Source organism: Fundulus heteroclitus, chromosome 16, assembly GCF_011125445.2.
Source record: "Fundulus heteroclitus isolate FHET01 chromosome 16, MU-UCD_Fhet_4.1, whole genome shotgun sequence".
Taxonomy (NCBI): Eukaryota; Metazoa; Chordata; class Actinopteri; order Cyprinodontiformes; family Fundulidae; genus Fundulus; species Fundulus heteroclitus.
The window spans coordinates 760,153-784,132 of NC_046376.1; the positions used below are offsets into that span (position 1 = coordinate 760,153).

General features: G+C 41.2%; 1 protein-coding gene across 3 annotated transcripts; it reads left to right on the forward strand.

Moving 5' to 3' along the window:
- The first annotated feature begins 1,315 nt into the window (after nt 1–1,315).
- On the forward strand, nt 1,316–23,601 carry si:ch211-51c14.1 (protein kinase C and casein kinase substrate in neurons protein 1). 3 transcript variants are annotated; one of them, XM_012872110.3, is made up of 10 exons: nt 1,316–1,686; nt 6,394–6,461; nt 14,124–14,280; nt 14,375–14,610; nt 15,948–16,103; nt 17,138–17,313; nt 17,670–17,790; nt 17,878–17,948; nt 19,399–19,478; nt 21,348–23,601. In XM_012872110.3, exons 2-10 carry the CDS (start codon nt 6,402–6,404, stop codon nt 21,455–21,457), a joined length of 1,167 nt encoding a protein of 388 aa, XP_012727564.2. In that variant the 5' UTR covers nt 1,316–1,686; nt 6,394–6,401; the 3' UTR covers nt 21,458–23,601. The 3 variants fall into 3 exon arrangements, with proteins under 3 accessions (XP_012727564.2, XP_021177070.2, XP_012727555.2); XM_012872101.3 differs by lacking the exon at nt 1,316–1,686 and adding an exon at nt 1,889–2,152; XM_021321395.2 differs by lacking the exons at nt 1,316–1,686; nt 6,394–6,461 and adding an exon at nt 1,885–2,152.
- The last annotated feature ends 379 nt before the right edge of the window (nt 23,602–23,980 follow it).

Below are 23,980 nucleotides of genomic sequence, written 5' to 3' on the forward strand. Positions count from 1 at the left end.
GTGTTCTCCTCTCTTACTGGCACCCAAGCTAAATATGTGTAAAAATAGCAGCTTAAAATAAATCAGCCTTTATCACAGTATCATCATTTTTCACATTGAAGGTTTTACCACAACATAAATGTATTTTATTTTTATTTTGGTGGGGTAAAACTGAGCAATAACTGAACTGAGTCACGAGTCCCACATATACTGACATCCTCTATAAAATTAATGACAACTATCATATACTTGCTGTTGTTACTAGTATTATTATTAATATCCATCCTTTTATTGTCTATACTCGCTTGTGTTTGCATGTCATCTGTTTTGAAGGTACACCCTGGACAGATTGCTGGTCCTACACAGGAAAAACAAGCATGCACAATATAGTAATTATAATTATCATTATTATGAAGAAGATCTTCTGTAGCTAAAACCTAAAGTTTGGGTGTTTTTCTTAGTAATCCATGACTACCTGTTTCAAATGTCACTGCAAAAAATAACTAGTCTGCAAAAGCTACCGCTGTCTACAGTCAGAGCAACAACCAAAAATACCCAAAACAGCTGGATCTGGGACAAAGACGTGAGTCTGGGATGAAATAACGAATAAATATGTGGTATAGGCGTGACATGGCAACTGTTTAATAAGGTGAAGGAGGTCTGATGCTGTAGGTCCGTGTTCAGATAAATGAAAATCTGAAAATGCTCATTAGTGGGTCCTTTATTGATGCAAAATGTGGCCAAGTCAGCACAGAGACGGTTCAATTAACCCTGTCAGACTCAGAATAAATGTACTTAAATTAAAGGCGGGATCATTCTAAGGATCTTTAATGTTCTGCAATAACAAAAACAAACATGTTAACCCGGGTGCCAATAAGCATGGAGGACGGTGTGAATTAATAATATGACCTTCTCTCTCCTGTCTCATGGTTTACGGCAGCGTTTATCAGAGTGTTGCTGTTATCCACTCCTGCCGTCCCTCCAAAGTTGATTATAGGCTTCCTGGGAGCAGGTTGTGCAGCTTTAGCGAGCTCTACGACACGGCATGCCCTGGCAGGACAAAGTCTCATGACTAATTGCCACAAACACTGAAATATGTGAGCGTGTGCAGTTATTCGTTTGGAGGCGCTTAACTTTAAAGCTGCACAGACACACGTAGTTATACACACCAGACGCATCATCCAGCTGTGAGGGGGCGGCCTTCCCAAAAGTCCCAGAGGGATCTGTGGGGGGGGGTAAGGGGACACACTATGCCACAGAAGTGTAATTCTGCTGGAAGCTCCCTTGTTATGCAAGACCTGTCCCCAGTTTCAGCTCATTTCAGCCCCAAACACCCAAAGTTCATGACTCAGAGAGTCCAACAAGTGGTGACGTACAACCAAAAGGAGAACAAGTTTTCTGCCGCTGTGTTAGTGAGAAAAGGAGGAGAGATAGATTTTAGGGGGGAAGGGAAGAGAAGAAGGGAGGAGAAGAAAAAGAAAAAGCATCTGACACAAACAGTGGGGCAAAGAAAGGGGGAGAGCAGGAGCAGCAGCGTGCTGGACGGCTGGAAAATCAACGCTGGAGAGGGTTAGGAGGAGGAGCTGAGAGGACAAGACAGCGAGAAGAGGTGCAGGAGAGGTTAGGAGGAGAGCAGGAAGGCTTCAGAGACACTAGGAGGAGGAGAAGAAGAAGAAAAGGGACCGCAGGAAGATCTTCTTAAAAGAGGTAAGGAGCTAAGATGGTTTTCATTTGGAGGAGATCTGCTGGAGTGACGAGGCTCCTGTTACCGCTCTCCATTCGCTGCTATATATTTCCTGCATGCGGTGTGTGTGTGTGTGTGTGTGTGTGTGTGTGTGTGTGTGTGTGTGTGTGTGTGTGTGTGTGTGTGTGTGTGTGTGTGTGTGAGTTATGTGTGACAGATGAAACGAGGACAGAGGGAGGAGGGAGTGTGTGAGCCAGCCAGGACACAAGAGGTGGAAGAGTTTGCTTGGCTGGGCGCTCCATATGGACTCTGACAACTGCTCAGAGCTCCAGAGCCAGTCAGTTGTTCCTCCAAGTGTAAACTTTTAGTTGGCCATTTCTGGATCCATAATGGACTGTTGAAGGAGAAGAAGATAAAGGAAAATAAAACCCCGTAGATAAGCAAGTTCGCTATCTGGGCATGCAAAAAGTGAGGATAAAAAAGTCAGGGGTAAGTCTTGAATCTTTATTATAGTCAAACAGAAACAAAAAGCATGAAGAATATTACATTTCTGCAGCGTGTTTGCAATTCAGGGATGAATATGTTGGAGAAAATGCAAATAGATAAGCAAAAATGACAAAATACGGTCGTGTCTCTGCTGGAAAGTCATCAAGATCATGAAATCTGGGCCGATCCCCTCCTCCTAGAGGGTCTTTAATATCACAAAGAAAAGCGATCATGTTCTGTTTATAATGGCAGTTTGGCTAAAAACTTCAATTCAAGGAGAACCCGCCAAAAATGATATATGAGAGAGGCCTACCAGGGGAACATTTCACTTTGTTTTCTGCTCATGGGAGAAACAGTTCGTCTTCTGTAATGTTAGCGAAAAGCTGCTGTAAATTTTACTGAAGAGTTTTGCATAACTGCGAGAGGAAGACGAGGGGCAGAGCTCCATGACCCTCACGTTCCTCTGAGAAGCCTTTAATGCCCCGAGGAGAGCCGAGCAGCGTGGGGAAAGGATTCAGGAAGTGAAGGTCAGGGGTTAAAAGGAAAGCCACTGGTTATTTCTGCGACCTCCTGCAGATCTCTGCGTTGTGCAAACCCCCCCCCCCCACAGCAGAGCCAAGCCAGCGAAGAGCGAGCCCTGACAGCGTCCTCCCGTGGAGCATGTGATGTCCCGAACGAGCGAGACGTGGAGAGAAATCATTGGATCTAATTGTTGAGCCCAAAGGGGAGGAAAAAACTGGGAAGAATTGACGTCTGTGTCTGGGAGGAGCTCAGCTCCACCAGCAACTGTGGGCTGGAAACACCGGAAGGCATAACCGCTGCTTTAATATTAAACTGGAGAAGGTTCTGTTTTCACATGACGATGAATCCCACTCTGAGAACACAAGACCAGCCTGTTCTTCAAAAACAACCTTCTGTGTCATTCAGACAGCATAAAAGCAGCTGGACATGCAGTTTAACCTGTAAAATACCAATTTACTTCATTAGTCATGCAAACGTGTTGGTAAGGAAGCTCAGACTGACCTCAGAGACAAGAGGAGCAGGAGGACCTTCAGCCAGGTCTTTGGACAGTGGACCTGACCTGCACCCTTACAGAGCTGCTGAGGAGTTGCTTCAGATCCGTAGAGATCCCACAGGCCACAAGTTGTTAGTAGGAAAGACAAGACAACCATCCGTCCATCCGTCCATTGATTATAACCATTTGTCTTTGCACAATTCCTTGGCATGAGGGTGCAGGTGTGTATCTCTCAAAGTTAACAGGTGGAGGGGGGGGTAGTCCATCAGAGGGCAACACAGCGACACCCCGGACAAACAAACACATGTGCATGCACAGGGAGAACACAACTCCACTGTTACTGATCCCTGTAACACAGTGCAGCCATCATATTTATAATAACATTTATATGAGTATTTTCTCAGACATTCCACTCCTGAAAAAAAAAAAAACATTTTTAAAAGGGACAAATTAAAAAAATCACCTTTTAGTCCCTTAAATACATTCTGTTTTATATTTGGAGTCTGTAGGAATGCAGACAATTTGAAGGGGGCCTGTCTTGGACTTTAAGCTAAGGAATTTTAAATCTGACATTTCCATTTTTCTCCTGCAATGTTGTATTCCAGGCTAAGGGATGCTGAAGCTGCAGGTGAAAATGTTTGGTTGTTGGGTGTGCAAACCCACACCGTCTCCTGGGATACTATAAAAATGTCCAAACGGGTTGAGTGGGACGACCTGGAGAGAAAAAGTGCTTTCTTTAGATTTAAAGAGACAGCGCCACAACGAGTTGTTCTGAGACGCACCTGAGATCAGGGATAAAGGAGGGACCGTGGAGCAACAATTACAAAGAATTCAGACCAAAGCATTTAATTCCACTTTATATTGAACATAACTTAATGATTTCAGGGTGAAAAGGGAGGCGATAAAAAGCACCACATGTCCCCTTTATAACAGAGTTAGTGAGTTAAAGCAGTGACAACATTATGGTAGAAACTTTTGTTTTAGCTCTTTGAGTTGATACAGAAAAACAAATCAAATACTGGTCCATGCCCAGGTGAGGTAGTTAGTGGTGAAACAGGCTTTATTTGTCAAATATCTCTTTTACTTCTCATAATAGAGAAAAAGAGAGACTAAAAGCCAAGGTGCTACTTTTGATTGTGCAGAGTTTGAATGCTTTACATTGTCCTTTTAGTTTAGCGTTTTAGAATACTGTAATTTTAGCAAAAGCACTGATGGGAAGCATTTAGGTCTACGCCTGAAGACGCCTTTAAAAGCACTGATCATGTGAAAACTAAATTCACAAAGACAACAGATGCATTTCTAAAGCCTTTTACCATCTGAGATGTTGGAGATAAACAGGAGTCCTGAATCAAGATGCCTTTTCCTGTTGTAGTTGCTGTTCAATGACTGCAAGAAAGAAACGAGTCCTTCAAGTGCTTTTATGTAATTTAGAAGAATCTAGAGAGCCTCAATCACAACCTTTGTTTAGTGAGTGTGAATCACTGCCTCTTAACCGTATAACACCTCTTTGGTTACCACTTGTTGCATTAAGGAGTTCCCTTACAAACCAAAACACCACAGAGTTCACTAGAATAACCCATCCTAGAGCTCAATCAATGAAAGGTTCTTATTAAACACTTTGTTCTTTACACAGTTTAATGTGCTGACAACAAAATCACACAAAGATCATTAATGGAAATCTAATTTATTAACCCATGGAGGTCTGGATTTGGAGCCAAAGTTAAAGTGGCTACCTGCCTGTAGTTTCCACCTGGTGTGTATTCTGTTCACTGAGCAGCAGGTGAAGCTGGTGGGCAGTCAGTGCTGCTTCTGAAGTGGACACTTTGATTTCACACAAGTATGACTGACTTACAGTTACTTTATTTTTCTGAGCAGTTTATTTATTTGGACCTAATCTAACTTCTCTATCTTCATGCATGCTGTAAATACACCATACCTGTACAAAAAAAACAGTTTTTCGTGTTTGTAGAAGAACAGACATGTGCACCACCAGAGTAAATAAGTGACTATGAAATACGGGGAGAGTTTAGTCATAGCTCTAATTTATTTTTGGATGGCTCATGTTGCAAAGCTGGGAGCACACGTCTCTCTCTCTCTCTCTCTCTCTCTCTCTCTCTCTCTCTCTCTCTCTCTCTCTCTCTCTCTCTCTCTCTCTCTCTCTCTCTCTCTCTCTCTCTCTCTCTCTCTCTCTCTCTCACTGTAAGTCGTCAGAGCTCATTACTAGCAGGCCTCTGTTTACCGTAAGCCTGGCCTTCGGCTTCAAATTTACAAGGCAAATCAACTTCCAGCAACGGTTGCTGCTCTTTATTGAGCGCGCAGGACCTCCATTATACGACCCAGGCACTGACATGTGTTCCAGCAGCTGTGTTTTCTCTCATCAGCGCTGACAGGCAGCACTGCTCTGTGAGCTGAATGTGAGCTATCACTGCCTCCCTGGTGCAGGGAGGAACGGAGCTGCACCAGTTGCTGTTCGCCCTGGCTGCCTCTGTAGAGAGAGGTTTCAGAGTTACTGCATGTGTAAAAGTGTTAAAGAGAGACAGAGCTGTACGGCAAGCTGTTTGGGTATTTACTTCAATATATTTCACATAGGGAATAATTGTTTTCTATTAATTCATGAGTTAGACATTTGTTCAAACTTTCATCAATATGAAATTGAATATGAATATTGAATAATGAATTCAACTGTTTAATGAAGTTGAAAAATGTCGGCAAGAAACTACATTCAAAAAAATACTTACTAATTGACTAGTTACAACTACGTGTTAACTACTAGAGTCTGAAATATGCTAGTTAGTATTTTAACTAGCATATTTCAGACCTTTGTGCTACTAGACTAGACTATTACCCTTTTGGCTAAACAGTTACTTTAGCTCAGACTAGCTAGACAAATATATTAGTTGTACGTCTGGTTTTTGAACCAGAGCAGTAAAATATTGATCTAGCCTGTGTAACTCGTTAATGGCGTTAGCAGACAGAAATGACACCAAGGATATTGAGTAAATACACATATGACTTGCCATACAGTTATAAAGCTACATTTTAAAACTTGAGAATTATTAAAATGAATTAAAAAAACACCCTTTTTTAATTAGTAATGTTCAGGTTTTATTTTGTAGAGTATAAAACTGTATTAGTTTAATGTAAAAGTGCTCATGTGTGAGTAGGAACATTTCAGTTAATAGCAAGGTCAGGTAGCAGAAAACTAATCAGCGATGCTTTCCTTTCTCAGGGAACACAATGTCGACGTCGTCAACAGAAAGCAATCCTGAGGATGTCACCCAGCGCAGCTTCTGGATGGTATGTGCACTGTGAAACGGGAGATATGGCTTCCCTTTCTTCAGCTGAAGGCTACGTTACTTCCAGTCAAAACAGAGCAAATAGTTTTGTTGCTCAGGGCGCAGACCTTCAGAAAAAAGTCTTTACTTTCAGTTTTAGATGTCAGCAGTAACTACCTGCTGTTCTTATCTGCCTTATTTGGATGTAAAAGCACTGCAAAGCTTTTAACCTGCAGCATTGTTGCATTTAAGCACAATTTTAAATTTTCAGTGTTTCCTGTAAGAGAAAGCAAAAGTTACATGCTTGAACTAGTTGTTCAGAGAGGTGCAGTGCTGTGGAAAAAGACCAGCGATCCAAAACAAACCAGCAGCTCCACCTCTGAATGCTTCAGAAATCAGTAACGAGGTTTTCAAGTGGTCTAGTCAACATCCGGGCTTCGATCCAATTCAGACGCTTGTGCCATGACCTTAAATAGGCCATTTGTGCTTTAACACCGTCTGAAGTGGCCGATGTAAAACAATTCAGCACAAAAAGAATGAGCCATAATCCCCCCCCCCCCCCCTCCCCCCCCCCCTCCCCCCCCCCCCTCCCCCCACAGTGATGTAAAAGGCTGTTGTTGCTGCCTTGGGTGAAACAACCACCTATTAAGTTTAGGAGGCAGATAATTTTTCACATTGGTGGTGATCTGAAACATTTAATTGGGACAATAGCACTTTATTTCTATAATATCTGTATTTTTTAAAAAAAAAACAGATTTTAGCTACAAGTTGCTAAAAGTCCAGCTGGCATGTTGTTTTCTGCTGGGCAGTCCCACTTTGATCTCTCTCCTCCTGTAATTTAGGAAGCGTCCTGCTGTGTTTCTGTGTTTCTGCACCACTTCCTGTCTGTCATCACGCTGCCACGCTTACGGCCTGGCTGCCATTACGCTGCAGACGTGGTCTCCTCTGTTTCACATTTCTAAAGTCACTCTCAATAGCTCTCCATGAGTCTTCAAAACTTTTCATTAAATTTTGGCTGTTTTTTTTTTTTTTTACCCACTCGTATCTTGTGTGAGTAGCATGAGCCCTTCGTTCCACCCAGACTGTCTTTTGGTTTAGTGAGTGTTGAGAAGGACCCAAATGGCAACAGGATAGAGGACGGAGCTCGTATTTAAAGTTGAAACTGAAAACTGGCAGAGCAAGAAGGAAACAGACAGGAACCAGGGCGACAGTGGGATCCAGCAGATAACGACAGACTCTAGGAGACTTTAATACTGTGGAGATGTGCTGAGAAACATGGAAACCAGGAGACTATAATTAACAGAATGCAGAGCAGCTCAGGGAGAATCTGAGCAGGGAACTGGGGGAAGGTTAAATATTGGACACAGGAGAAAATGAACAGATGATCCAACCAACCAAAGCCAAGGACTAACACTGAAATACACAGAACAGGAGAGAACTAAGAAATGCAGTTCTGATTGTGCAGAAACAGTGAAATAGCCCGTTGGTAGACTGCTGCATGTACAGCAATAATTATGATAGAGCTTAGACTTTGAATTGACTGGAAATGCCAAAGAAGTTCTAGAATGCACCAGAGTGGTCGTGGCAAGGCGCGTTTATTTGTAGCACATTTAACCAACAAGATAATTCAAAGTGCTGAACATGGACAGAACAAAGAGAAGAAAACATTAGAGAAGAAAGCACTTTGCAGTGGAACAGTAGCAGCAGGTAAAGACGAGTTGGACCACAAACTTTAACATTATCATTTAAAGGCAACTCTAAACTAATGTGGTTTTAATCTAGATTTAGAGGAACTCAGGCTTTCAGCTTTTTTACAATTTTCTGGGAGTTTGTTCCAGATCAGTGGAGCATAGGAACTAAATGCTGCTTCTCCATGTCTGGTTCTGGTTCTGGTTCTGCAGAGCAGGCTGGAGCCAGAAGACCTTAGTGGTCTGGAGGGTTGATGCCCTGATAACAAGTCTGTGATGGATTTAGGTGCTAATTCAGGGATTTATAGACTAACAGAAGGATTTTAAAGTCTATTCTCTGAGATCCAGGGAGCCATGGAAGGACTTTAGAACCGGGTCCATGTTCTCTACGTTCTTAGTCTTAGTGAGGACTTCAGAACCGGGTCCATGTTCTCTACGTTCTTAGTCTTAGTGAGGACTTCAGAACCGGGTCCATGTTCTCTACGTTCTTCGTCTTAGTGAGGACTTCAGAACCGGGTCCATGTTCTCTACGTTCTTAGTCTTAGTGGAAGGACTTCAGAACCGGGTCCATGTTCTCTACGTTCTTAGTCTTAGTGAGGACTTCAGAACCGGGTCCATGTTCTCTACGTTCTTAGTCTTAGTGGAAGGACTTCAGAACCGGGTCCATGTTCTCTACGTTCTTAGTCTTAGTGGAAGGACTTTAGAACCGGGTCCATGTTCTCTACGTTCTTAGTCTTAGTGAGGACTTCAGAACCGGGTCCATGTTCTCTACGTTCTTAGTCTTAGTGAGGACTTCAGAACCGGGTCCATGTTCTCTACGTTCTTAGTCTTAGTGAGGACTTCAGAACCGGGTCCATGTTCTCTACGTTCTTAGTCTTAGTGGAAGGACTTCAGAACCGGGTCCATGTTCTCTACGTTCTTAGTCTTAGTGAGGACTTCAGAACCGGGTCCATGTTCTCTACGTTCTTAGTCTTAGTGAGGACTTCAGAACCGGGTCCATGTTCTCTACGTTCTTAGTCTTAGTGAGGACTTCAGAACCGGGTCCATGTTCTCTATGTTCTTAGTCTTAGTGAGGACTTCAGAACCGGGTCCATGTTCTCTACGTTCTTAGTCTTAGTGAGGACTTCACTTCTCAGTGATCAGTTCTACTAAAGATAAACATGGATTCGTTTCTCCAGATCCTGCTGAGACATCAGTCCTTTAATCCTGGAAATGTTCTCCAGGTTCTAGAAGGTCCACTTTGTCTTCAGATGGAGGTTCAGGTCTGAGTCCATCACTACTCCCAGGTTTCAGGCCTGATCAGTGGTTCCTAGCTGAAGCAGCTGAAGCTGTGAGCTAACTCTGGATCTCTCCTCTATTGGTCCAGAAATTATTCCTTCACTTTAGTTTTTATTCAGTTAAAGAACATTTTGTCTCCTCCTGCATCGATTTCTTCTATTTCCTCAGAGGCTGAACTGGTTCATAGTCACCTGGTGACATGATGATGTAGAGCTGTGTGTCGTCTGCATAGTGATGGTAGCTGATGATGTTTATGATCTGAGCTAGAGGAGCATGTAGATCTAGAACAGGAGGAACCCAGGATGGAACCTTGGAGAACCCCACATGTGATTTATGTCGTCTCTGATGTAAAGTTACCTGCTGACACTAAAAGTCCTTTAAGTAGGATTTAAACCAGTGGAGAGCTGTAGCAGAGAGGCCGACCCAGTTCTCCAGATGTTCTAACAGGATGGAGTGATCCACAGTATCAATGCTGCACTGAGGTCCATCAGAACCAGCACTGTGGTTCTGAGGTCCAACAGAACCAGCACCTTGATCAGGGCGGTCTCTGTACTGTGGTGAGGAAACCTGACTGGAAAACATCAAAGCGGCTGGTCGTTGTTAAGAAGGTGTTTAATTGTTGAAACTCAGCTTTTTCTATAATCTACTGATAAAGGAGGTTTGAGATGGGCCTGTAGTTCTGGAGAAGTTTGTCTAAATTGTTCTTTTTCAGCAGTGGTTTGATGATTGCTGTTTTTGGGACTTGGGAAAAACTCCTGACAGAAGGGACGTGTTTATTTTTTGTGTCCAATGCCCCCCCCCCCCCCCCCCCCCCCCCCCCCCCCCCCCCTCCAATCCCCCAAGTAGTGACACCCTGGGCAACGATTAGCCAACGTGTCTCACAGGGGATTCTTTTTAAAATGTATTATATTCTGATCTATTAATCCTTCATACATAAAAATTTTAAAATAGGAACGTTTGACCCATGAAGCTGCCTGTCAAAATAAAAGGAAAGCAGAATTCATTTACTGAATGGAGGAAAACACTGGGGATAGCACAGGTTGACAGAGAGGAAATATTTTAGCTCCAAAAAGAAGATTCCAAAAGAGCAACTCCTGATTTTTATTTCCTCTCCAGAAAGTATTTCCCCATCTGACCCGCCACCAAAGTCCAAAGAGAACTTAGAAAAGCTCTTTAGAAAACAAGAACTGTTGACAACTACGAAATATTAAATAAAGAAATGAGGGGCGGTTTGGATTTGGATCCATTAAGCCTACATGAATTTAGGCTTTTGTAAAACTTTGGATAACAGATTTTAAACTATATTTTTAATATACAGTCTCTTTAACTATATTTTGCATGATAGGAATAAATATATATATATATTTATAAAAATATTGATGAAAAAGCTTGTGCTTAAATTTTTATGGTTAATCAAACCTACGACTCTTTGGTTTGCAAATGTATGCATTTTTGGATATTTTTTATAAAAAGCAAAAAAATCAACACAAAAAAAAGATTTCTCAAGCAACATTTTGAAAAAAAAAATGGATTATAAATTCCAATTGCTGCACCAATTGACAACAATGTTTAACACTCTAAGTTCCGGCACTGTGTTGTCTAATAATAAACGGGATGTGAAATGTGACGCTCACGGCCCTCTCTCTTTGATACGTCTCTTTGTTGGCTGAGTAGCAGAATTAGATCTGCCTCAGAGATCGGCCAACTGGGTCTCTGCAGCGCTGCTGTTGGCCTCAAAGCGGATTCCTCAGCTGTTTCTGCTTAATTCACAGACGAGAAAAGGAGAGTTGCTGGAAACCACAACAGACGCAGGGAAAAAGAAAGAGTAACGCAGGGCAGAGGAGGGGGGGGGGGGAACAGGGAGGACATAGATGTAAAAGACCCCAAATGGTTCTAATTAGGGCATAAAAACGAGTACCGCTATGTTATTCCATTAAAAAACACAATGATTGCTAACATAGCTTTATAATGCTTTGGCATTAATTCACTCTAGTGTATCACAGAATGCAGCTGTAAATAACGAGAATGAGAACTTGTCTAGAATAGACATAAATGATTAAATACAGCCTTAAAAAAGCAGATATAGATAACTAAAACAGAAAAAGGAGTGTATTTTATCTTTGCAGACATATTTAGAGTTGTTTTACATGGCTGGAACACAACATGGGCTCTATTATTAGCCGCAGGTCTTTGTGTGTGCCAACGTGTACAACGCCACTAACAGGAGCTCCATCATTGGTGTGATTAGTAACATCTGCTGGACTAGTACAGCAGTCAGCTCTGAGAGGAGAACCCTCATGCTCCGTACCCGGTGGTATTTGCATGAAGTGCACTGCCTGCAATGATTTAACACACTGTGACAGCCCGCGGTTCGAGGTGTCTTTTAACCAGCTGTCTACTCATGTCAGTTACAAAAAGAGCCTGACAGAAAGAGAAGAGCACAGCAGAGCCGGAGCTGACGGCGGCTGCCAGGAAAATAGCAGATATTTCCAAATTCCACATCCACAAACAACAGACTTGCTGTGGATATGTTATTGCACTCAGGTCTGGGCCTCTGCTGCCTTCTCTCCTCACTGCGTACGGCCAGCAGCCACACAGGGCTGCTGCTGGTCAGCTTACCACAGGAAACATGATGAGGTTAAGAAGTCACCTGTGGCAGGTGGCATGGCTCCATATGGCTGCAGCACTAACACACCTTTATATGAAATATAGATCATATTATAAATGAGACGTGATGGAGAAGAACTCTTAGCAGAAATTACAGATTTATGAAAAGATCTTTTCCATTGATGGCAAGAAGACATTTATTATCAAATTACAATAATGACTACACAGTGGGACTCAACTCATTAAAACAACCAGTAAAAAATATTTTAAATCGTTGTCACAAGGTCAACATACAACCATTCATACCTAAAGGCAGCTTAGAGACATCAATTAACCCAACAGTTGTGCTTTTTGGGGTGGAGGGGGGGGGGGGGGGGGGGGGGGGGGCTGGAGTACCTGGAGAGGATCCAGGAATGCACAGAGACAATAATGCAAACTCCATGCAGAAAGACCTGCATGGAGATAAGCTAAGACTGCTTCCCTGTCTTAGCTTATCTTGGTTTAGCTAATCTTCTCTTCTTTGGCTAGCTTTAATTTAGCTCATCTTAACTTTTTTATCATGGTTTATCTTTGTTAATCTAAGTTTGTTTAAGCTTATTTTAGCTTTGATTGGTGCAGACGTGGATGACTCATCTTCTTTTAACTTAGTTTATTTTAGTTTAACTTGCTTGATTTTAGCTTGGCTTGATTTAGCTGATTTGATCTTAGCTTAGCTTAGCTTAGCTTAGTTGTCTTTAGCTAAATTTAGCATAGATTAATTTAGCTGATTTTAGCTTAGCTTAATTTAGTTTATCTCATATTGTCTTAGATTTATTTTCTGATTTAAGCTTATCTTATTAAATTAGTTTGTGTCAGTTTATCTTAATTCAGCCGAAATGATTGATTATAGCTTATTTTACCGTTGGTAACTACAGACTGCGTTGAATTGTCTCAATTTATCATAGTTTAACTTAGTGTAGTTCTTATCTTGGTTACATGTATTTTAGTTCAACCTTTATTTTAGCTTGTTTTTGTGGCGCTCACCTCAGACAAAAGTCCAGTTGTTTTGTTTTTTAACTTTTTTGGAATTACCTCAACTTAATTTTTTTAGATTTGCATGATTTTTCTTGCTTTAGTCTTTATTTGTTTCTTGTAGCTTAATTTAGCTAAGGTGGTCTTTTTTGACATTGTTTATCTTACTTTTATTTTATTCTATCTTATCTTAATATATATATGACTTAATATATATGACTTGGATTATATCAGTTTATTGATGTTTAATTTATTTAAGTTGAGCAACAACGAGCTGACCCTGAGTAAATAAATAGGATACAAACATTAACAGCATACGTAGACCAAAAATGTTGACTTTTTCTTCAGGCGATTCGTCAGGGAGAAATAAAATATACTATAAATCTACTTATCACTTTCTTGAGTCATTCTAGGTTTTACAGTTCTAAAAACCTGTGTTCAGATAAGACGATTTATTGGTTTGCAGCTTCATTTTCGAGCTATAAAAAACACTAAACAAATAAATGCATGTTATACCCCAAACTGTGTAAAAGGGTGTATATATATCTATATATATATATATAGATATATATCTATATCTATATATCTATATATCTATATATATATATATATATATATATATATATATATATATATATATATATATATATACAAATAAGTGCAAGAAATACACATCCAGTTAATTTTTTTAACATAATACTGCATTTATACGTAAACAAGAAAGACATATTTAGCTCCAAAAGGAGTGGGAAGAAGACAAACTTCTTCACTCCCACTTCATACATAATCATGTGGTTGTCACTTTAATTTCAGATCAATAAAATGATCAGAGATGAAGGATGTTACTAGTCTTATTTGTGCAGTAAGATTTTAAGTTGTAACTTAATTATTTCAGTTTTAGTCCATGTTTAATAGTGTTGTGTTTTAAATTAGCAGCCTATTACATTATCAGTGTTGTATGCAGCAGCTGCTGTGGCACTTTAAATGCATCGTGTACGGTTAAAAACAGTAGTTTTGGCCCAGTTTGACTTTTGCTGATAGCTACATCCTATTTACATCCTTTGAACCTTCCCTTTTCCTGCCTGTTTGCATCGTGACAGCCTGGAAACTATCACTGCACGGTGAAGCGCACTGAAGACGCCTTTCAGGCCTGTAACGACATCGTGGCGTGCTTCCAGGAGAGAGCCCGCTTGGAGAGGCAGTACGCTCAGCAGCTCAACGAATGGAGCAACAAGTGGAAACCAGTGGTGGACTCCAGTTAGTGTCGTCGCTGCAGTACAGATAGTAAAATACATAAAAAATGAAAAAGAAATAAAAAAACAGGCTCTTTTGCCTCCTGTTCCTCCATCAGGTCCTCTGTATGGGTCTCTACTAAAAGCTTGGCAGTGTTTCCTGTCCTCCGCTGACCGGCTGGCTTCTTTGCACGCCTCCATCTGTCGCTCCCTGGTATCGGAAGATGCAGACCGGGTCAGGACCTGGCAGAAGGACACCTTTCACAAGAAGTTATTTGGAGGCTTCAAGGAGTCCCAGGACATTGAGATGGGGTTTGCACGGGCTCAGAAGCCCTGGGCCAAACGGCTTAAAAAGGTAATATTCAACTGAAAAGTGTTTCTGTTGCAATAGAGAGCATCGAAGGTTAATAATAGCAGTATTTTACATATGAGATAATTATTATTTTCTTTAACAAAATCTTTTTCTGCTTCAATCATTCTATTCAGGTTGAATCCATGAAGTCATAATTAACATTTGCAATTCGTGTTATTAAGCAGCACTAATGTATATTTGCCCTGTAAATTACTCTAATCTTTTTTTACCTCATGTAATCATGAGTTTGGCCTCTTATAAAAAGTTGGCCTTTGCAATTTATCGTTAAATCATCCAAACTGGTGTAAAGGATATTGCTCCCACTTACATAACTGATTACCTTTATGTATTAATTACCCTCTAATCATCTCGTTTTCTCTTTCAGTGGTCATGAGATCACCCAATACATCTTTTCTAAAGCTGCCTCTTTCTACTATTAATTTCTCTCTGACACATGTCAATGTATCTGAGAGGAAAATTTGCAGGAAATTTCACCCTTTTGGGAATCAATTAATGTAATAAAATTGGGTTTAGAAAAAAAAGGTCAATAATGGTTTAGACCATAAAAAGGTTATTAATGGTTTAGACATTACTCTGAGCATTAATAGATCAGCCTTTGGTTAACATATCAGAGCTGATTCTGGATCAGAATGTATTCATCCAGACTGAATAAATTGCCTAATATATGATTTATTATTTCTTCTAAAAAAATAGTCTGTTTTGTCTTTATAGAATTTAAAGAGAGATGTTTGTTACTCAACCAGGCTTGATGCCTAAAACTTTAGTATCTTCTTCAGGATTTAAAACCCAGTTAAATTCATATATAGGGCCCCTATGAGTTAGAATAATCCCAGCTGAGGTTGTCCATCAGGTAACGACCCCACGGTTATTGCTGAAAAAGGTGTGATGCAGGATAATCTTCAAACTGATTTTTATAATTACAGATATCAAACTTTTGTATATATTAATTTAAAAATATTCTGCTATTAGCAATAATTTTATAACCTTTATTTCTCTTCTTGTCCAGATCGGCTCTCTTATAAACAAGGCTTTGGGCTTTATGGACCCATCTAACCTTATTGTTAAACTAAAGCTGGCTAAAGGACACATGCTTAAAATTATTCTGACATGCCTATTGCTGTGTTTGGGAATTAAAAGGAACCACACAAAGTCAGGTTTTTCATATATATTTGATTAAAACCATAAATCTAGATTTCCAAAATAAGTTCTGTGGACAGAAAGCGTGCATTCAAAGGGTTTGCTATAAAATCTATGATTTAAAAACTCATTTAGACCAAGAATTTATGTCCACGGAGCAAATATTGTGTGTTTTTCCATAGTTGGACAAAGCTAGAAGGGCGTACCATAAGGTGAGCCGTAAGGAGCACGCCGCTAAGGAGAGAGACCTGCATGCTCAGGGAAACCCAGACGTTTCCATCGACAAGCAGAAGAAGATCCAGGAGGAGAGACAAGTGGCCCAGCAGGAGGCTGAGAAGGTGAGGAACAATGTCGTTTAAATGTCGTTTAAAATGGGATTCCTCCCCGTCTGTTCCACTCATTTAGCTGCTCCATGGAAAAGTCAGCGTTGTCGTGTGGCGTTAAATATACACGGCTGTTTTCTGTGAACGCTGATGCGATTAAAGCTGAGGAAGGACAGCAGGTTGTCCATTGATTTCACAGGCGGGGGTTCAATCAGCAACTCCCACCAGACAATAAAAATGGTTCCTAACAGCAAATCAAGAGCTCCCACACTAACAAGCACTAATGGCTGAATAAGAGGCAACATGTAAACACTTTTGTTCTGTGATAGTTCTAACAGAGGAGTCTCATTTTTCTATTATTTGGTGTCCAAAGTGGTTTCCTGTTGATTTAGAGGATCAGATAATCCTAAATATAATCAAAATATTCGTGTTAATGTAGATCCACAGCTTTTTGCCCACAGCAGTGGGAATGTCAGGTCTGTATTTCATTTCTATTAGGTTTGTTTAACTATTTTTGCCATTCTAGTTAAAGTAGAAACAAGATATTACGTTAATCACTCATCAGTGATCAAACAATAAACTCTGTATGAACCACGCTGTCCACGTAATTTAGAAATGTGTCTCAGGCCATGTTTACGCAGCAGCAATACATTGAAAATATAATATTTTTTAAAAACTTCTGTGAATAAATTGTTATTAACAGCAATGTGTTGAAGGTTTGGCCTTAAAATGCATCCATAGGTGTACCTCTAGTTAACGCAGGTGGGTTGGGTTAACCCATCATAAGCCTGCAAAGCCATGACACCTCTTTCCAAAACGGTGGGTTAGGGATAAAAAAACAACCTTCCTTAAAAAATATTTTTGCATTCAGAGACTAGAAATAATTTGGACAATCTTAACTGACCTGCATCTGAAACTAGATTGCTGTGTGTGCAGGATGTCAGGTGAAATAAGGAGAGAAGAGAGAAAATGGTGTGAAAAAGTCCAAAATGTTGGTGTCACTGTAACGAGAGAAAAGATCTCCAGATGTTTGGTCTGTGCTGCTGCAGGTCCGCGCTCGCTACGAGAAGGTCCTGGAGGAGGTGAACCGCTACGTTCCTCGCTACATGGAGGAGATGGAGTCCGTTTTCGACCAATCCCAGGACGAGGAGCGACGGAGGATTGTGTTTCTCAAGGAGGCCTTCCTGTCCATCCACAAACACCTGGACGTCACCAACAACGAGAGGTGAGCTGCAACGCGCTGCTGGTGGTGTGTGGTGACGGTGAAGGATTCTGCTTCTGTGCTGCTCGTGATTAAAAACATCCGCTAATGCACTGCAGCGTGCAGATGTGATCGCTCTGCCTCGTCTCTCCCCAGGTTAGACGTTAGACCTAACTTAATTACACCCTAAAATTGCTCCCCTACATATTATTGCACGCGTGTTTCTTGGGTGACTCTTATCAAGTCTATTAATGGAAAATCACAAATACAACAGCCATTTAATTACTTCTCAAACATCTGCCACAGCTGCAGGGTAGAGATGATGAGAGATATTATAAAGTCCTGATTTAATCCATTCTTCTCCCCCCGTTGTCACTTAGTGTGAGGGCCGTCTACAATGAGCTCCACAACACCCTGATGGGCATCGATGACCAAGACGACCTCCGCTGGTGGAAAAACACCCACGGGCCCGGCATGCCCACCGACTGGCCTCACTTCCAGGTCTTTGCTCTGCTCCATCATTCATGGCGTTCAGACCGAGGTTCAATTCTGTGCCTTTAAATGTTGCTTGATGCAAATCTTTCTTAGGAGTTTTCACCCGAAAAGAAATCGAAAAAGCCGAAGAAGGAGGTGGAAAAGAAAGGAACAATAGAAAAGAGGTTAGTGGGACTGTGGGTGATAAACACACCCACTGTAGGAATGAATGTCACATTAATTTTCATATTTTACTGGATCATACGACAACAACTGGCCCTTAGCTAGTTAACTCTTTGCTGCACAAGTTTTAAATGGTAACTGGACTTCTACGGGTATAATACGGGTATAATAGCTGGATTTGGCCGCTCTTCTCTGCAGAATTGGTCAAGATCATTCAAACTGGTTGGTTTCCTGGTGTGGACCCCGACTTTTAAATATAATGCAGAATTTACCAAAATAGTTCATGCTGAGGTCACTTCAGAAGCTTAGAGTTAGCAGATTTATAGATGCTTTATAGATCCCAAAACCACTGAGGAAATGCCTCAAGATGGTTGTCCTGTAGGGTAGTAATAGTTCAACCATCTAGCTGATGGATGGATGGATGGATGGATGGATGGATGGATGGATGGATGGATGGATGGATGGATGGATGGATGGATGGATGGATGGATGGATGGATGGATGGATGGAAGCCTCGCCCAGACATCGCTCTTCCTCTCAATCATGACGGCATTTGTTCCTCGATCTGTTGTTTGGGTCTGGGCCAAGGAAGCAAACTAAAAGTGGTCAAATATCCACCCAGACTTGGAATAAATTTAATTTTAGTGACAGTATTTATACATAGTTGAGCCTGAGTAAACTGTTTTTGTGGATGAAAGAAAAATAACAACAAATTTAGACTCATGCACTCAGTTGTTGTGTTAGAACAAATTGCTTCAAATAAATGATTAAAAGGCCAACAGGTATGAAGTTTGTGTGTCTAAATTTCTACAAACGAGGACTTTTCCGTCTGCCCTGACCTCTCTCCTGGCTCCGCCTGACGTAAGTCCTGAAAGCGAGCTCAGCAGATCAGGGCGAGAGGAGTTTTATAGAGGAGAGAAGAACCAGAAGGTTTGCAGCATCAGACATGCAGAGGAGGAGGAAAAGTCAAGAAGAGCAGCTAAAGCTCTTCATGAAGATAGACTTCATGAAGTGATGGCACGCTTTTCAACTTTTCAGGTTTTATTTTCCATCATCTTCTTCTCCTCGTTGGGGAGGAAAAACAGAGGATTGTGGGAAAGAAACCTCAGAAATGTCAACTGTCAACCAGATTTAGTTGTACTGCCTACTGACAGCACGCTCTGCAGTAATCTGAGGAAGATGTGCCTCATGGACATTTTCTTTTGACTGACATTTAAGAAAAAATCTCCAGCCTCCCACACTTCAGTTGAAATGCAGCTAATCTCCTTCAAGACAAGATTTTCCTTCTGTTCAGTCGATTTATTAAACAGGAATATCCTTTTAAAAGCAGAGAAAAACAGATTTCCTGTACCTTTACCTGCACATTTGTTTCTTTTTGCATGCATGTCGTGTTATAACAGATGTTCACATAGTTGTGACCAAACTTTTGTCTTTTCTTCCTGTTCTGCTCAGTGTGATGATCGGAGGAGTGAGAGTGAGAGCTCTGTATGATTACGTCGGTCAGGAGACAGACGAGCTCTCCTTTAAAGCAGGTAAATGATGCAACAGCATACGCAGCATTATTGTGCATGCCATTTTATTTGCAATGTTCCTGATTATGCTTTGTTCACTGACATACTTCAAGATATTTGGAGAAGGCTTTAAGGCTCTACAATTTTTTTTAACAAATTGGAACTATGTAGAGTTTTTTTTATGAGAAAGTATAAAACAACATCAAGTCAGTCCTGCAGCGACCCAGAAAATGGCTGCAGGCGGACATGATGTGGCTGTAGAAGATTAATTATTCTCTTTTTAGGAACGCTGTGCAGTAAAAAGATGGACACAAAAGTGCTGCTTCCAATATGTGGAGCCCTGAAAGCACACAACCTCGTCCAGCTCATGAGTTTCTGCTGCTGGTTCTGATGTTCTGGACCAGGAAGGCAAATTGGAAACATTTTCAGACTTCTCAGCTGTTTTAACTAAATCCCCTAAACAGAGCGTCCTGTCTGTGTTTTATTGGGATTTTATGCAGCAGACAAAGGACAGAGGACACTCTTTTGAGGACCAAAATGTTCACATTTGAACGGGGTGTGAAGGAACCCATCTTCGTTAAGAGAGAAAAAACAACCTTAAATAGAGGAGGAGGATTCAGATTTCAACTTTTAAAAACTTATAACACAGCAATAGATCTGATTCCTTCCAATTCTCACCTCCATGCAGGTGATCACAACATCTCCCCTGTAAGCCGGGCCAACAACGACCCTAACGACTCCTCATTACTAAGGGGTGGACCTGTTTCAGTTTAATTTGCATATTATCTAAGCCATAAAATATTTTTGGGCAATAATATAAAGCTTGGATCTCCACACTACTCCAGACATTTGAATTGAGAAAGCTTCCTGGATGGGAAGCAAAACGTCTTCAAACTTCAGAAAAAAGTCCAGTTGTGTTGTTCTTTAACTTTTTTTGGACTGATTCTGACCTGGATGACTGAGAATCTTCACCAGCAACAGACCAATGCAAAGTAGCACATGATTCTGAAGTGGAACGACTATCATACATGCTCTCTAAGATTTGTTTTAGAAATAAAAATGTAACACACATCTCTATTTATCCTCTCACACCTCATCTGACACCCCTAAATAAAATCCAGAGCAACTAGTTGCCTTTATAGGACGCAGATGAGGCTGCACACAGCTCCCTAGACCAAGAGTGTGCAACCTTTACCGTCTAAAGAGTAATTTAACCTTCAGTCTGCTTGAATTAAACTGGTTCAGAGCCATAAATGCTGCCTGGCCTTTTGAAAAAAGACGAGTTATAATTTGTGATAAAGATCTACTGTAGAAAACATGCTGTCATGGTTAAAGAAACGCCCTTTATGTCTATTTTGAGGATTAAAAAAAAGAGGATGAACGGGATGTGGATATTTGTGGAAAATTATATAAAAAAATCATAGTTTCCAACAGAATGAAGAAATATTGATTTAAAATTGAATATTACTGGCACTTTTAGCATAATTTTGTAATGAAAATTAAAAGCAGTTATTCCAAGAAAAAACTGCTAAACCTGCATTTATTATCATTATTACATTTAAATTCCATAATAAAAATATCATTTGTAGCCAAAGTTATTAAGAGCCGCTGTGGAAGGTCCACAGAGCCACAGGCTGCTGACCTCTGACCCAGAGAGTCTCTCCTGGACCCTGCTCCACGTTCTGGTCTTAATCTGGGATAAGGCGGCCTCAGATGGAGCTGCAGCCGTTTCAGCTGTGTGTCTGTAGCTGAGGATGAGGAGGGAGAGGAGGAGGGTTTCTCAAACAGCGAAGGCCCAGATGTGATTAGTTTTATTACATAAAACTAAGAAAGTCAGGCGGAGTACGCAGCCCAGATTATGGAAGAGTAAAAGGTTTCTGTCTCCTGCAGGTGAAGAGTTCCTGAAGATCGAGGATGAGGATGACCAGGGCTGGTGTCGGGGGAAGAAGGACGAAGGCTGGGAGGGGCTTTACCCAGCCAACTACGTGGAGGTGGTATAGTGCTGCATCAGGTTCTGCTCTGTGCAGCCTGGTTCTGATCCCACCAGAAACATCAATTAAGTGCTTTCAGAACTGACAGCGTGGTTCTGCTTTAAAATACGTTGACATACAGATTTTTGTAAGCTTTTTAATTTCCTGAAGGATTTCAATGAATGTTTTGAGACGAAGATACATGCAAGCGACTCCTTTATCCAACTATAGCAACTATAAGCTGGAGTATAAAGTCACACTAATCTGTTTGGCACTTAAGCTGCAGTACAGGACTCAGCTTTTCTATTTTAACTCTCTTTTCACAGATTTTTATAATGCCTTTTAAAAACTCACTGCACAAAATATGAATTAAAAAAAACATTGAGGTACAAATGAATCTCAAGCAGCCGTACAAATATAGTCAGCCACGGCATCTAATGTGGAAATTATGCAACATGTTTGCAATCTAGCCTTCAAACAAATAAAGCAAATAAAAACAAGATTGTTCATTGTTCTGTCTCCCTGTTCTGAGCCCAGGGAGGAAATGAACCTCACCGCATCAACCTAAACCCTTCTGACCTTAGATACATCTCAGTTTGTGACTTTTTAATCCTAAAAGCTCATTTCACCTCCACCTGTTACTCATCCATTACCCAGAATCCATTATTGCAGCAGCTCTCTTCTTTATGCAGCTTTACATCAGCTTTCAGCATCTTCAGGATCTCCAGATCTGCTCTCACCTGTGCAGCCATGGCCCTGAATGCTGACAGTGACACAAAGGCACCATTTATATGGAAATGTGAAGAAATAATACAAACATTTTTATCTTTCCAAAAGCTTTTATGAATAATTGCACTAAGTTTTTGCAAAGGTGCAGCAGAACACGTGGTGTTCAGGCTTCTTCTTCATACCTGCTCTTCTCTCTGACATGCTGGATAGCAACTTCTGGACTAAACGCTGATTTATGGCGACCTCAGCCCTCAGAGCTGATCACAGTTTGTTAGTTTCTGTTTTCACACCTGCCTGTGAGAGCTCACTGCATGTTCCAGAGCAGGGGTGTAGATCTGGCAGGTCAGAGGTCCACTATTTAAATGCTCAGATCTTTGAGCCACTTATGGCTTTCCCTGGCAACACGGCGCTCCATCGTGCTGAAACAGCGCCTTCGTCCTCAAACTTCCTGCTGAATTTCAGCCTGTCCTTGATGGTGTTCTCAGACAGAAGTGGCTTCTTTGTTGGTCAGGACTGCCGTCCATCCAGATGCATGGTCAATGATGACCAAGCTCTGCACTGGTGGACTCACAGTTCTGGAGTTTTCTGGATACTTAAAATCTTCTTTAGCGCAGCTAAACGTCTCAGCTGGAAGTTTTTGATAATCTGCTTTGTTCTTAGAAGGTAATTCCTGTGGGACATTCAGGGCATTGCTGCCAAACTGAACACAGCGCTCACTCACAGCAGTCAGGCTGCTAGTTACAGTGATACAGCGACCAGCTCTGTTGGTGTCATGGCCACAAAGAAATTAAGTTAGCTGACTTTTCTCTGCACAAGAGGCAAAATCTGCAAAATGCAGCATTTGTGCACCGCCTTCACTGTAATGTGTGCCTAATTGCGGGTGAATAATGTTTGAGTGGAAAGCCAACAGGAATACCTTGTTAATTCTTTGAACAAACTAGATTCTTGATCCCATGTCACAAATTTCCATGAGATATAAAACTCTGCTAAATCATAATAATGGGCAGAAAAAAATATATAATTTTAAAATTCTCTTCAGGCCAGACTGAAGCTCTTGGAAGTGCAGCAGTAGATCAGTTTGTGGCTCATAACGGTCACCAGAACTGCTCTGACCACCAGGCAGGATCTGATTTTAGTGAATAGGAGGAAAAACATGGCCCTCAAACTGGATTTACAGACAAAATCATTACTGTTACATCAGACCAGTAGCTGTTTCCTTCAGGATGAAACAGATTTCTCTGCATTTTCTGTTTATTTTCAGACTTTCTGTAAGACGGAGGCAATTTTTACCAAAGAAAGGAGACAGCTCCCAGCAAATGTTGTCTATGCCTTGTTTATCGCCTCCTCTTATCCTCCGTTTGTATTTTACGTTAGCTTTACTTGTCATGTGGAAACTATACATTTGCAAACTTTGTGTCTTTTGGAAATAAAACTCTAAAAAAAAAGAAACGTCTGCGTTTCTTTTTGAGTAAAAGTGAGCGTGGCGGAGAGGGACGGCGCCTGTGCAGCAGTGAGTTCTGTGAATGATGGTGTCGGTGCCCTCAGGGTCCTCTGAGCTCTCTGACTGTGTTTGTGACAAAGAGACGGTCGCAGAGCTGCCGGCAGCGAGCCAGACGTCCAATAAAAGCCCAAAACCACCGTCAGCCGAGCAACCTGCCAACGCTCTGGTTTAGGTGAGCCGAAGTGACGTCCTGTCCTCAGGAATCCAAGCAGAAGAAAGAAGCACAGGAAAGACTGTTCTCCTTTTCAGAAATATAGATGACAGTTTGCCCCTGGAAGGGATTTTCACACTTGATGACAGCTTTGTTGCTTGTTGCAGACAGT